General features: G+C 53.4%; 2 protein-coding genes and 1 long non-coding RNA gene across 4 annotated transcripts; 2 read left to right on the top strand and 1 right to left on the bottom strand.

Moving 5' to 3' along the window:
* The first annotated feature begins 183 nt into the window (after positions 1 to 183).
* On the top strand, positions 184 to 2,383 carry LOC110082316 (uncharacterized). Its single transcript, XM_072977235.2, has one exon. It carries the CDS (start codon positions 191 to 193, stop codon positions 1,631 to 1,633), a length of 1,443 nt encoding a protein of 480 aa, XP_072833336.1. The 5' UTR covers positions 184 to 190; the 3' UTR covers positions 1,634 to 2,383.
* Positions 2,384 to 2,942: 559 nt separating this feature from the next.
* CD68 (CD68 molecule) lies at positions 2,943 to 13,270 on the bottom strand. 2 transcript variants are annotated; one of them, XM_072977236.2, is made up of 6 exons: positions 12,876 to 13,270; positions 10,984 to 11,723; positions 9,715 to 9,834; positions 7,504 to 7,576; positions 4,801 to 4,968; positions 2,943 to 3,740 (listed from the first exon to the last, which is right to left on the bottom strand). In XM_072977236.2, exons 1-6 carry the CDS (start codon positions 12,940 to 12,942, stop codon positions 3,601 to 3,603), a joined length of 1,308 nt encoding a protein of 435 aa, XP_072833337.2. In that variant the 5' UTR covers positions 12,943 to 13,270; the 3' UTR covers positions 2,943 to 3,600. The 2 variants fall into 2 exon arrangements, with proteins under 2 accessions (XP_072833337.2, XP_072833338.2); XM_072977237.2 differs by having other exon boundaries at positions 10,984 to 11,605; positions 12,876 to 13,265.
* LOC140701400 (uncharacterized) lies at positions 3,736 to 5,118 on the top strand. Its single transcript, XR_012080332.2, has 2 exons — positions 3,736 to 4,046; positions 4,568 to 5,118. It is a non-coding gene; the product is annotated as an uncharacterized LOC140701400 (long non-coding RNA).
* Positions 13,271 to 14,098: the final 828 nt, after the last annotated feature.

Here is a 14,098-nt window from a genome sequence, read left to right as displayed (position 1 = left end):
GTGGCGGGACACTCTGCGCGTGCGCGCCCCCTTTGGGCTCTAGCTTTTCGCCGTCCCGGCCTCCGCCGCTGCCCCGTTTGCGCATGCTCCGGGGGAGAGAAAAAAGCGGCGGCCTTCTGCGCAGGCGCCGTTTTGACCTGGTGGGCACCCCTTCTGCCGTGCTCTCCACTAAGTTTGGCCAAGGGACAAAATGGCTGCCAGGCCTGAGCAGCCATCTTGGCCCCTCAGCACTGGCCCTGGGGGTCAGCCTCAGCAGGAAGAGGCAGAGGAGCAGGAGGAAGAGGGAGAGGCCCCGAGGCGGCAGGGGCTGCGGCGGCTGCCCACCCTCAGCCGGGGCACGGTGGCCCTCTGCCTCCTCTACTACCTGCGCCTCCAGCGGGGACGCCGCCTGAGGGAGGCTGCCCGCCGACGCCGGGCCGCCCACCACCACCGGGCCCAGGCCCGCTCCCGGCAGCGCTTTGCCCTCCTCTGGCTCGGCCGGAGGCTGGCCGGGGCTCCTGGGCCGCCCAGTGGGGGCCCGAGGCCGGGCCTGGGCCGAGCGGGTGACGCTGACCCTGAGGAGGGGGACCGCCTGCCCCGGTTGCTGCGGGAACGGCGCCTGTGGAGCAAAGCCCGGAGCTCGGCCTTCTGGGAGATTGTGCGGGTCAAGGCCTTCAGCCCCTGGGAGTGGGTGGAGAACTTCCGCGTCTCCCCCACCACCTTCGACTACCTCTGCTCCCAGCTGCGCCACGCCATCCAACGGCGAGACACCAACATGAGGCGGGCCATCCCGGCCGACGTGCGCCTGGCCATGACCCTCTGGCGCCTGGGGGCCTGCACCGAGTACCGGGCGGTGGAGCAGCTCTTTGGCGTCTCGCGCTCCACCGTCTGCAAGATCCTGCGGGACGTTTGCGAAGCTGTGGTGGCCATCCTGACGCCGGCCTACGTCCGCCCGCCGGACCCCGCAGAAGTGGCGGCCGGCAACGGCTTCCCCTTGCCCCAGCTGGCCGGGGTGCTGGGCTCCCTCCACGTCCCCATCCGAGCGCCCAACGAGAACGCCCCGGGCTACTACAACCGCCACGGCTGGCATTCCTTGGTGGTCCAGGCGGCTGTTGACTCCCGTGGCTGCTTCTGGGATATCAACGTGGGGTGCCCAGGAAGGGTGACCGACTCTCAGGTGTTGTGCACGTCGGAGCTTTACCAGCGAGCTCAAGAAGGCGAACTCTTCCCAGGCGGATCGAAAGACGTCCGGGGGGTGCAGGTGCCTGTTTTCTTGCTGGGCAGCTGCTCTTACCCCTTCCTGCCTTGGCTCATGAGGCCTTATCGGGATGAGGCCCTGACTCCCGCCCAGCAGCGGTTCAATGAATACGCTGCCGCCGCACGGACAGTGGTGGGGGTGGCCTTTGGGCGCCTGCGAGGGCGCTGGCGATGCCTCACCAAACGCAATGACACAGACGTTTCCTTCCTGCCCACCCTCATCGCCGCCTGCTGCACCCTCCACAACGTCTGTGAGGCACGCGGGGACGTTTTCCAGTCGTGCTGGATGGAGGAGGAGCAGCAGCAGCGGGAGGAACACCCATTCGAGGAGGATGAGGAGGAAGACGTTGAAGCCGTGGAGATTCGGGACGCCCTGGCCTCTGCCCTAAGGGGTTGAATGCAAATACCGTGGCTTCCTGACCTCTCCAATAAGTCTCTTCAATAGGATCAACTTGACCTGTTGTTGCAATTTGCAGGCCACAGGTACACACAGAACTACTCAGCAGGGACATGGATACCTGCCTATCCCAACACCAGTCTCCCTGGACAAATGAAAATCTATTTTTACCTGCTTTACATTTTCCGTTCATTTTAGCTACCATCACCAACTCCTGAATACCTTCTGAAAGAACTATTGGGACTAGAGTTGAGAGCATAGAAGAATACACTGGACAATGGGGTGTTGATGGGAGTTGCATATTACGGCTGAGATCCTGTGGCGTAAGTTACACCTCGTAAGGCTGGTGACATCCTCATCAGCCATGCTTCTTAAGAAATTAATCAGCCATGATGCTTCAGAAATTAAACATTCTTGACAATGAAAATGAGTACACAGGAGCCTTGGGACCTTCAGGGGAGAATCATCATCATCATAGATCTGAATGGATGGAAAGGGACCTTATGGATCATCGAGTCTAGCCCCTGCCAAGAAGGCACCGTGGGGAATGGAACTGTCTAATGTTTAATTTCTTAAAAACAACATCACTACTGCTGATGACATCATCAGCCTTACATGGCTTAACTTATGGCAACAGGATTTCAGCCTATAAGTTACTACAGTGTTGTAGATTGTGAGGGAAACCAGGTTTGGGTGGGTGGGGTGTAGATATCAAATGTTTAATAAAATCGTACAAAAGCTGAATGTAAATAGTTTCATTTTAAGTGTGTCATTTTAAGAACTAATACCTTTCCAAAGTGGAGGTGTTTTTACGATGGGTTGCTTTGAATTGTTTTAAGTTTCACATCCAGTCCTTGCAGGAAACAGTACAAATGCCTCTGTGTATGTGCAGAGTGTTATTTTCCCAACCATACACCCCGAAACATGCGGTATTCCAAGGGCAGTTTTACAAAGGGGAGCAGAAGAGTTGGATTGCTCATTAACAAAGATTAGTTGGCTCATAAGCTGGCCGAGTCTTGCCCTTCCTTCGGGATGAGAAGATCAGCACAGTCGTTTGCCAACAAGGGGAAAGGCCAGCTTTTTCAGCCCTGCTGTTTTATTCAAATGCAGTCTTGATGGCCAGATCCTGTGTGCGGATCAAGGATTAACAGGATGCCAAAGAAAGGTTAATAGACTCCCCCCTCCCCTTTCCCCTGGATTCTGTTTTCTAATGTAGAGACCCTCCTTTCTGTGCAGATAGAGCAGCTTAAAAACCAAGGCATAAGAATACCATGATCCCTGCCCCCCCCCCCCGAAACTGTTCCAGACATTCTTATTTTACCTGTTTATTTGGAAGCAAAAATGCCCTCGCTCAAGGCTCAGAAGAGATTCTAGCAAATTTGCGTATAACAGAGGTCTCTTATCCAGAGAGGATTCACAGAATCAGAAGAGACAACAAGGCTCCAAGGGTGGAGGGGAGTCAGAGGGACGCCGAGGAAAAACAAGATTGTGCAATGCAAGTGACGTACCAGCCAGTTCTTGCTGGTTTAAATTGCTATCATTTGCTGGAGGAAGCGAGACAGTCTCTCTCGCAGGGCCAGAAAGAGACAATCTCCCCAGAAATAGCCAATGCTGTGCTTATGGAGTGAAAAAGTCAAGTCTCCGCTCCATTTACGTTGAGCTCCCTCCTTGATCAGGGTGTGTCGGGTGACTGTCGATAGCAGGGATTGCAAAACCTGTCGGCTTAATGGTTGGCAGTTTCGTTCCACCCACCCATTCCTGCCTCCAGGTTGTATTCTGAATTGTCAGTCCCGGCATCAGATAGGGAATAGGGGTATATTGGGTATATATATTGAGCTACGAGGGAGGGAGGGAAGAGCATCCAGTCTCATGCACCCCTGCCTTGCAGTGATACTGCAGGGGGGTCAAGGAGGGACCCCAAATCCAGGTCTTCTCTGGGTGTGGGCGCATGCAGAGGGAATGGGAGGTTAGAGGGTTTGGTACCCGGAATGTGCCCGCCGCCGTCCCACGAGGAAAGCGATGATGACGATGAGGATCAGGAGAGCGAGGAGGACCCCCACGATAATGGGCAAGATGCTGGAACGCTTCGGCAGTGGACAGACGTCCGCTGAAAGGGGAAAATAAAAGATCCAGTGAAAAGGAGGTGGACGTTCAGGGTAAAAGGGAACACAGGCCTCTTGAGAGCAAAGCCAGAGGTTGGAAGTTTGAATCCCCCAGTGGGCTGCCTGCCTTGACAGGGGCCGGACTCGATGACCCCGAGGGTCCCTTCTGGCTTTGCCATTTGAAGAGGATGATGATGACAGGAGGAGAGGCCACCCAGCTGCTCCTTGTGGATTTGGAACGGGAGTCATGGGAAAGAAGAAAGGAGGGTCTAAGCTTGCTCTGCCAAGCCGGGGCCCTGGGCGAAGAAAAGGTGAGCAATAGGAATTCAAAGAACTGTGGAATCATGGAAGGGGCTTGTAAGGCCATCGGGTCCAAATGCCCCCCCCCTGCTCAAGGCAGGAACTCAAAGCAGATCGGACAGATGGTTTCCCCATGGTCTCCTGAAGGCCTCTGGCGTTGGGGCGCTCACCCCCCCCCCCCCGAGATCATAACTTCCATCGTTGTACCGCTCTATCAGTTAGGAAGTTTTTCTTGATGTTCAGCCTAAATCTGTCTTCCTGTCGCTTGAGCCCATGCTTGCGTGTCCTGCATTCTAGGATGATGGAGAAAACAGATCCTGCCCTTCCTCTGTAGGACCGCCCTTCAAGTCTTTGAATAGCGCTCTCCTCCTATCTCCCCTACGTCTTTTTTTCCCCCTCCAGGCTAAACAGTCCCAGTTCAAGGCAGACATATACATATATTGAGCTACCAGGGAGAGAGAGAGGGAGGGAAGAGCATTCAGTCTCATGCACATAAAGGTGACCAAGTGGTGAACATAATGTTCTCTTCCAGTTTTCCAGTTTCCAGCTGGGGATCAAGAAAACCAGAAAATTCAGCACAGAGGAAAGAATCCAATCCCCTGAAGGTGATAGAAAACTGAGGCAAACGGCACAGAAGACGGAGGGACAGCATTAAACAAGGTGGTTGTATTTGAGGAAGACCTGAAGGGCCCGGAGAGAAAGCTTGCCCCGTCTACCCCGGCTCCAAAGCCATAAAGCCTGCATGGAGGAAATAGGAGCGCTTACCTTCTCCAAATTGTCCATCTTTCAATTCAAAGGCTTGGACACGTTCGTTCTGCGCATGGAGGCGAAAGCTGTCAGCGAGGGCCAAAGTCCTGTTCTGGCACTGGTAAGAGTGCCCGAGGTGAGCCTCGAACTCGTGCAGAGAGGCGTTATCAGCGGCGAAGGACGTTTCTGGAGAGAGAGAGAGACAGACATGGGTTGGGAGCATCTGAGACCTTCTTAAACAAGGCAGCCCCACTTTCCTGCTGCCTTGCGCTTGGTTTCTGGGTCGACCGGCAGAAGTATTTCTCTCTCTTTAATTAAACAATTCATTTGCGTGAACACTGAGATCGTTAGCGTGGGTTTTGTGGGGTGTTTCGTTTATGGCTTGGGCTCAGAAGATGGAAAGCTCCATGCTGGGAAGGGGGAACGTATTTATTTATTTATTTATTAGACTCATATGTCGCCCATCTAGACATTGTCTACTCTGGGCAGCTCACAACAGATAAAATAAAAACAATTGCCATATAAATACATTTTCACAACCATTTAACAATAAGCAGAAATGCAAGACGGTGAATCAAAGATAAGTGAAGTGGTGCCCGGAGGGAAGGCCTGCCTAAATAGCCAGGTTTCAAGGTGGCTTTTGAAAATGCCCAGCGAGGGGGGCCAAAACGGATCTCGGAGGGGAGATTGTTCCAATTGCCTTTGCAGAAGCTGGAAATCACTGTCCTGTTTTTCTCACTCATCGATCCTGTGGCTTGAAGTCACAACTAGAGTAGACCCGCTTGAACCGGCGGGGGATTTGGCGAGCCAGCTCCTCCGTTAAGCTCCGCGGATTCAAATGGGCCTACTCTAGCGCAGCACAGTTCGCCAAAGCAAGAGGATGGCAGCCGTTGGATTCAAACATGAATTAATTTGCGGGGGTGCTCGTCCCGTTGACATTGCACGGTGCTTTTTAACTACTTTCCAACATATTTTCCTTTTTTTAAAAAATAAGCACCCCATGAAGGTATAGGGGCATGAGATACAACTTAGAAAATACTTATCAAATGGGATCACAAATAACTAGGACCCTTTTTCTCCCCTCGCTACAGTGTAAGGCTTGTTCCAGTAAAGACATTTTTGTTCCTGCCACCTTTGAAAAGAAGCTTTTGTTACCCCCCGCCCTGCTCTTATGAAAACAGGCGCTAACTCATTACTGGGCGCTGCGTTACCTGTAAGTCCTTACTTCCAACCTGTGTGCCTTGTACCTTAAGTAAAGAGCAGCCCATAAGTGTGTTTCAAAGCGAGGATAGCTTTCCTGCTTTATTTATGATCCTTTAATCCCCCTGCTCGGGAACCTTCCGTGGGCATTTGGGATCTCCCTTCAGCCTCTGAGTCACCCTTTGATTGGGTGAAGGACTCGAAGCGTGCAAAAGGTTCAGGAGTCCAGCCGGTCCAGAGAAACTGGCTGTGTTAACAAGGTCAGGGCTGGGCAGGAACATTCCAGGGTTCCTTGGGTATGTTAAGGATGGCAGGCATGCCCTCGAGGACTGGAGGGAGCCTGGATGGGAGTCGTTTTATCCCACCCACCCCGTCTCCTCCCTTCTACCTTCGCAGTTCCTAGACCTTTAGTCCAGGTGGGACGTTAGGAGCCCAAAGGTAAGAGGCTAAATCTTGCAAACCTGCTTCTTAAGTCCCCAGATTCCCCCACCGTTGCAACCTGGATAAGTTCGTTTTCTGGAGCACCACTCCCAAAATCTCCCCTCCTTTGCTGCACAACGAAAAAGTAACTTTTCAAAGCCGTGAATCTGACTAAATGCCCATCCTTCTAGGCTCTCAGCACCAGCCCCTCTTCTAAGCATGGAAATGAGCACTCAACTAGGAACATCGCTATAGATAATTATGTACCTTCAGAGTCATAAATAATGTAATTGGTTGTTATAGTTCCTTTTAAGTTACTTAGATGCCACAAGTTACTTAGATGCCACAAATAACATTTAAGTTTAATGTATTCGCGAAGGCTTTCATGGCCGGGATCTAATGGTTGTTGTGGGTTTTTTGGGCTGTCCCCTGAAGATGCCCATGGCCACAGAGACTGGTGAAACGTTAGGAAGAACAACCTTCAGAACACGGCCAAAGAGCCCGAGAAACCCACAACAACCAACATTTAAGTTACTTAGATGCCACAAGTAACATTTCCTAGTTCCTTTCCAAAGCTACTTTTAAAGGCATTTTAATACCTTTTTTCAGATTTTGCTTCCTTTTCTTATCAGTCCTAAGTGTCAAGAGAAGTGTTATTAGGTTGTGTGTTTTGTATTTTTAAAAGATATCCCCAAGGTGCAATATCAGAATTGGCCACCAGTGGGAGCCAGAGATTTTTTCCATGTATTTTTTTTCCTGTTCTTAAGGAAACCTCTTTGTCTCAATAATGTGCTCGTCAGTGCAACAAATTGCTTGTGTGATCAAGTAATGGTAGCGGCAACCAGGCTTGCCAAGAAATGATGGGTACTGAAATTAATTCTTTTTTTTTTTTTAAACAGCATTCTGGGTACTGATCCAGACGGCCACTTATGAGGGCTTTCCAAACAAATGGATGCTTTGCCCTCACGCTGCCGGTCTTTCCACACAAGGTAAAAGTAAATGCCTGTCATGAGGTTGTGAAGAAGGTGGAGGCTTTGACCAATACAGACGGAGGGTAGCCCCCCCCCAATAAGCCAGGGAGCATCACCAGAATGACCTTACCTGTTGCTCGCGGAAACTGGTACGTCAGGTTGGCCCGGATCCGGCTCAGGTAGAATTTATTTTGGGTTTCATTCTAAGGAGAAAGAGAGACAGTTTTATTTTCCAGAATGGCGAGCATTCTGCCTTCACCAGCAGTAATGAGTGCCAACATGGGGATATGGAAGGTTAAGGAAATTCTGATTTGCGACCCTTTTAAGCAGAGCAGTTAGTTTCATTGTGTTTTCATGTGATTACTCCTTGCATCAAGTTGCATCTGGTCATCATGATGTCAGTGGCTTTGCATCCCAGTATCCGGAGAAAAGCTGGATGTAAATCAGGCGAAAGGAAAGGAAATGTGAAGATGTTTGGTCTGTGCGCCCATTTCGATGAGGACATCTTGCCCTGAGATCTAATGTCCACGCTCTTCCAGGGAGCGGTCTGAAACACTTATACCCGTGGTCATGGTTTTGGGGGGGCGGCTCCTAGATATTACGAGGAAAGAAGGGGGGGGAGGTCTGGTGTAACTGAAGGACCTGCTGCTGAAAAAGGAGGAGGCCAGGGAAGCGTTGTGGCATGGGTCCCCAGAGGTAGCATCACACCGCAGGTCCCTGGGAGCGGCCAGTGACAGGTGTGGCTTGACCAAATCCAGAACTTGGAAGATTGATCTTCCAGAATGGCAGAGCTCCAAGAATCTGGCTGAAGGATTCTGGGAGTTGTAGTTAAAGAAAACAAAACAAAACAATTCAAATTTAGCTCAGACAGACTCAGCAAGTGACGCAGAACTGTCGGTCTTCTCTTGTGGCATGATATGAGCAGAGCAACACAGGACCCACAGAAGGAGAGCCTGAGATATGCCAGGGCCACATCCAGGATCTGCTGTGCCATCCCTGGCACCCCAAGAGGAGAGGCTGCCAGGCTCCCAGCCGGTCTTTCCGCCTCCGTTGCCAACGGATGTCCTTAATCAGAGGGTGACTCACAGCTTGGCTCCCTTAACGCCAAAGGGCGGGCGGTGGAGTCGGTCCAGCTTGGAGAGTCTTCCCGCAGCCCGAATCATGCGCTTCGTCCTCTGAGCTTCCCCATATTAAAGAGGGGAAAAGAAGAAGCGGAAGGGGGGGGGCTTTCTTTTAAGCGAAGAGCCACGTGTGCGTCCATCGTGGTCTTCAGCTGCTCTTTCTTGGTACAACCGCGTCGGCGTCGCTGGAACGCTCTGCGGCTCATTGGGTGCAGCGTTTGGGGAAAGCTCCTTTATTCGGGCCGGAGTTCTGCAGGGAGCGTGGCCTCTCGTCATCGTCATCCGAAACAAGGAACTTCTCCAAATTCTGACCACGGGTTGCCAGACAGATAAGCAGGCTAGAAAAAGAAAACCCTTCCTTTTAAGACAGCCATTTGCTGAACAGTGCTTTCAACAGACGAATTCACGTTGAAGGGAGCCCAGCAGTCAACGGCACATCACATCGGATCGGCGACAAGGGACGCTCTTAATTCTTTCTGCGTCCTCCTCCTCACGTTGATTTCATCCCCCAGTTTCTCCCCATTTCCCCAGACAGGAGGGAGCGTTTACTGAGAGGGCCAATCGGTCTGCTTAATCTGGTCCGGTTAATTAAGAAAACGACAGCCCAGGAGACTTCCGATGTCAAAGCTAACCCTGGCTGAGAGGCCGGGGAGCTTCTGGATAAGAAGCCCAAGTGTCTGACTCCTTATAAAGTCCCTGCTTCTCTTTTTTAACCAGGTCTTTGCCTCCTTAAAGGCTAGGAAACTTTGCTCTTTTGACATTTAAATTTGCAAATCTAAACAGGCACTCCCCAGAAACCGGACAGAGGAAACCTGTTTCGCCCTTGAAGCCCGAAGCCCTCCATGGCCAACGAAACAGACCAGAAGGAGGTTCACACCTGATGTGGTGGAAAGCGTCAGGACCATTAAGGGATTCTGAGCTTTGCCCTCCATACACTGGGATATTTTTCTCTGCAGATTCTGGGCCTGGATGCAACTGGGTCGTTCATTGAGGAAATACCCCTGCAGGAATTGATCCTTCGGTTTTCCTTTTTTTGTTTGGGAGACCCTGTTGAATAGCCAACTTCTCTGTCTTTCAAAAGAAGGCCATTTTTGCAAAATGTTTGGCCCCAGCCGTCTCTCTCTACACCGAAGGCTCGCTGTGTTTTGCCTTCTCTCGGCCACCGGCCCTTTCCTCCCACCCCACCCCCTTGACCCTCATCCGGGACCCTCTTTCGGCACCTTTTGGAATGTGAAGAAAATAAACCCTTCGGGGAAATTGAGTTCGAGGAGGGCTGTCTTGTCGGAGCACGTCCCGCGAACCAGGGTGTGGTTGGGCCGCACGGCAAATTCTCCCCAGAGCTGGAGAAAGGAAAAAAGAGAGAGAGAGAGAGAGAGAGAGAGAGAGAGAAAGAGAGATGTTTTCTTCCACCTGCGGCCTCTCCGGAAGGGTCAGGGGTCCCCCCACAACCCCTTAGCCAACTTGGACGGGACAGGATGACTCTGGGAGTTGTGTTTGTGCATCTGGCACATCTGGAAGAGATGGCGTGGGGGAAGCCTGGCTCAGCAAATTCCTGGGAAATTATGTAGGTCAGGCCAAGTGGGGAAACCAACTTTGGCGGACGACCGCAAATTACATCGGGCAGCAGAGGCATCGACATCCGACATCCGGCCCTCACCTTTGCTGCCCCCTTGCCAGGTGATAAGCCGTCAGGGCTCCCCACACCGGAAGATTTCAGCATCCTCCTCCACCCCAAATCCCTTCCCGCTCAGAGCACTTAGTTTTCCCAGAACACAACTCCCAGAATCTCCCTTCAGCCCCACGGGAGAGCCCCCAAATATTGCACTGTCGGGGCACGGATCCACCCCGGGAAGCCCAGGGGTGTTCAGTTTCCTTCTTTACACAGATGCAAGCGGGAGTGAAAGGATAACCCAAACATGTCGGCTGCTTCTCCAGGGCCTGGCCCTCCCACCCCCTTTTTCTCTCCAGGGACCCAGGAATCCTGCTCCCCCCCCAGCCCCCCCCCCCAGCTTCTTTCTTTGCCCAGTCTCGCTCGACTCCCAAAGAAGTTAGAAGGGTTCAGTTTCTGGGGATCTCCTCCAACAACCGATCCCTCGCTCTCTGTTGGGAATCCAGCCACGCTCATTTCCACCCTCCTCAAATGCTTTGCAAAGATTTGGGAGAGAGTTTTGCAAAGATTTGCGTGTCTGGGCCTCAAAATGCAAATCGGGACGCCTCGAATTTTGAGCAGCAAATGTTTCCCCAAATCTCAGGAGCTCCCTCGAAGGGGGGGGGATTTTCGGCGCTGATTGCCACAAACCCACCATCTAAGACGTTTTGCCGGTTCTTCTCAGGTTAAGGGCAACCCGTGAGGTCTTGCACCCTGGAACAAATCCTTGAAATCCAAACTCGTGAATGCCCTCCCGGTCTCATCCAGGAAGGTTCCCTCCCCCCCAAAAAAACCCACACAAACCCCCAACGGCAGCAGTGGCATCTGGGCTGGTTCCTACCTGTTGCTTTGCTCCGTCCGTGTAGCGCACCTGAAGCTGCAGCCCCGTCTGTGCCCGCAGGCACACCGCCGATCCGTTCCTGACCACGTAGTTTCCCACTTCGATGAAGGGGGCCAGGGTGGGCGGTGGGGTCGCGGTGTGAGGCCGTGAGGTGGCAGGCGCCGTGGTTCGGTTGCTGGGCGGGTGGGTTGTGGAGCCATTGGTGGGAGCCGTAGAGTGGGGGGCAGCCGTGGTGTGGTTGTGGGGCCAAGGCGCGGAGGTGGTGGTATGGGGATAATGGGTCGTGGTGTGGTTGTGGGGGCGAGGCGCGGAGGTGGTGGTATGAGGATGATGGGTCGTGGTGTGGTTGTGGGGGCGAGGCGTGGGGGTGGTGGTATGGGGATGATGGGTCGTGGTGTGGTTGTGGGGGCGAGGCGTGGGGGTGGTGGTATGGGGACGATGGGTCTTGGTGTGGGGGTGGGTTGTGGTGTGGTGGGGGTGACGAGTTGTGCGCTTTTGGGGCTGGGTTGTCATGTTATGGCGGGGTGTGGTAGGATTCGTTATGGGGTGGTGTGTGGTGGGGTGGGGTGGCACGGTTGTGGTGGTCTTTGTAAAAGAGGGCACCAGCGTGGCCGCTTTCTTTCTGTGGGGGCAAAGGGGAGCTTCGGAAAAGCCATCACCAGAGCCGGGTGGGAAAATCGGGGGCCCTCCCACCTCTTTCCGGCCCACCGTGGAGATTTCATCCTGAGCCGAAAGGGAAGCTGGAAGGAAAGAAAAACCAGAAAGCGGAGGCGGGTGGGGAGCCAGTAAGCTGTGGGTGGCTAGTCTGTCCCCATAACAGCAGAAAAGGCAAATATCACCCTTTTAACACCACCCGGACTGACCCCTTTCGGAGGCAGGAAATCCAGAATTAAAGCCTCATCAAGAGACGGCCACCCAACCTCTGATGGACAACCCGCTGCTTTCTGAGGTGCTCCGTTCAACTACCAAACAGCTCTGATTGGCAAGATGTTCCTCTTCCTCAAATTGGCTTGGAACCTCCTGTCATGAAGGATTGGAAGGGCCGTCGCAACAGGGGACATGGAGGAGGCTGGTTCTCTCTAGCTTTTGTGGGAAGGGCAAGGATCCAGATCATAAACTTTTGACTAAACATGATGGAAAAAACATCCTGACAGGAAGAGCTGCTCAGCTGTGGAGCGGGCAGCCTTCAGAAGGTATTTCATTATTTTAGTTATTTCTTTAAAGTATTTTTTTACCCCGCCTTTCTCCTTCAAAGGGAGCCAAAGCAGCTTACATCATGAAAAGACCATATTTAAAGCAAAAAGTATACAAATACTGTAAAAAAAAATCAAACAAATATCACTCTTAAAAAACACATTAAAAAAAGCATAACAATGAATTTAAAAAAACAACAACACATCTCAGACAGTCATTAAGGGAAAGGCCTGCCTGGAAGCTAAAGGTCTTTTGCCTGCTTGCGGAAGGAGAGCCATGGGGGGGGGGGGGCAGGCTGGCCTCCAGTGGCAGGGAGTTCCAGAGTCTTAAAGGAGCAGCCACAGTGAAGGCACCTATCCTGTGAAGGTGGCAGGACTGAGAAAAAAAGGTCTCTCCTGCTGATCTTAAGACCCAGGCTTTAGGGTGAGACCTTTCGGGGCCTTTTCCCTTCGCTTTTGCTACGGTTTGGGGAAAGGGGTTGGCAGTGGGACCGCCCAGAAGCCCGTTCTGATGCTGAAACCAGTCCCTCCTTTGGTCAAGCTCCGATCCCGGCTCCCGGCTGCCCTCTTCCTTGCCCTCCAGCACCCTGTCGGCTGCCCCTTTTGTAGCCACACACACACACAGCTGCTGCCCTCAACCCAACGATGCCGAGGATAGAAAGGGAGGGTGGATGATGACCTTGGGGGCAGAGCACTCACCTGCCAGGAGGATGCACCAGCCGGCGGCCCAAAGGGGCCACCCCAAAGGGAGCGTGGGGGGTCTCATCGCTCCGGAGGGGAGCTTGGCGTCTGCCTGGCCGGGGGGCTCGGATTCCCAACGGCTGCTGCCCTGTGGGGAGGTCCCGCTCCGGCTCTGCTGCCGCCTCCTCCTCCTCCGCGAACGCTTGAAGAATGGGAAGGAAGTGAAACTGGCTTGCCTTCACCACCAAGTGACTCAGGCGGAGGGGGGTCAGAGTGGCCACAGACTCCAGACCTTCCTCCTCCGCTGATCCCTTCGGCAGAGGCTGGAAAAGTGGCTTTTCTTCATCTCTCCGCCTGCCCTCCGCAGCCGGAGGTCACAGTCCAGAAGTGACCGCACGGGGCACTGGACCGTGGGGCCGCCCAGCCCCTCTGCAGCAGCCGGAAGTCCTCCCGATGCCAGCGGGCAGAGAGAAGGGGGCCAGCGGGCAGAGGGAGGCGGTGGTCCCCGTCCGGGGCTAGGCGGATGGGCTCAGAGGGGTCACTCCCACCACCCCAAAGGAAGAAGAGGAAGGCGGCTTATTCCAGGGCCCTCCCTGTTCCTTGGGCCCGCCTGGCTTCGCGTCCACCTTTCCCATACGGGCACCCAAGGGGGCATGCCAGGATTTCCGATGGGCAGCCTTTGCCAGCTGGAGGTGGACCCTTTATGGAATCTGCCCGTGGACAGCAAGGGGCAACGGTGCCCCCCCAAGCCCCTTCTCCATGGGGGCACCCCCCCGCTTCCTCCAAACAAACTGGCTTGGCGTCTATTCCCATCTTCAGCAGCTGGAGTAATGCATTCCCTCTCGCTCGCTCGTGGCACTGGCTGGAAAGAAACCTTCACCCCCTTCCTGACCGTGTTGGAAATGTGACGCGTTCCATTCCTTGTGCTGCTGATGGGCTTTCTAGGACTCTTTTTTTCCTTTGAGAAAAGGGAAACCTGAGGGATTACAGAGCAGGCGATGCCACCGTCCTCCTTGCAAACAACTAGAAAAGGCCACTCATTTCGCGACTAAAGCTAGTTGGGGTCCCGCTTGTTACTTCACTTTTAAAAAATGTTGTGATCCTTCAGGTTTCTCCCAAGTTCTACCTTGAGCCGTTCTTAAGGACGTGGAAGGAATGGTCTGGTGCCCGTAACCCCTCGCGGGCACGTTCAGCCTGGAAGGCCAAAGTTGTCTTTGGTCAAGCCTGGGATGGGGGGGGAG

This window comes from Pogona vitticeps, chromosome 6, assembly GCF_051106095.1.
Source record: "Pogona vitticeps strain Pit_001003342236 chromosome 6, PviZW2.1, whole genome shotgun sequence".
Classification (NCBI taxonomy): domain Eukaryota; kingdom Metazoa; phylum Chordata; class Lepidosauria; order Squamata; family Agamidae; genus Pogona; species Pogona vitticeps.
The sequence above is the reverse complement of the archived record's forward strand: the minus strand, read 5'-3'. Positions and strand labels throughout refer to the sequence as shown.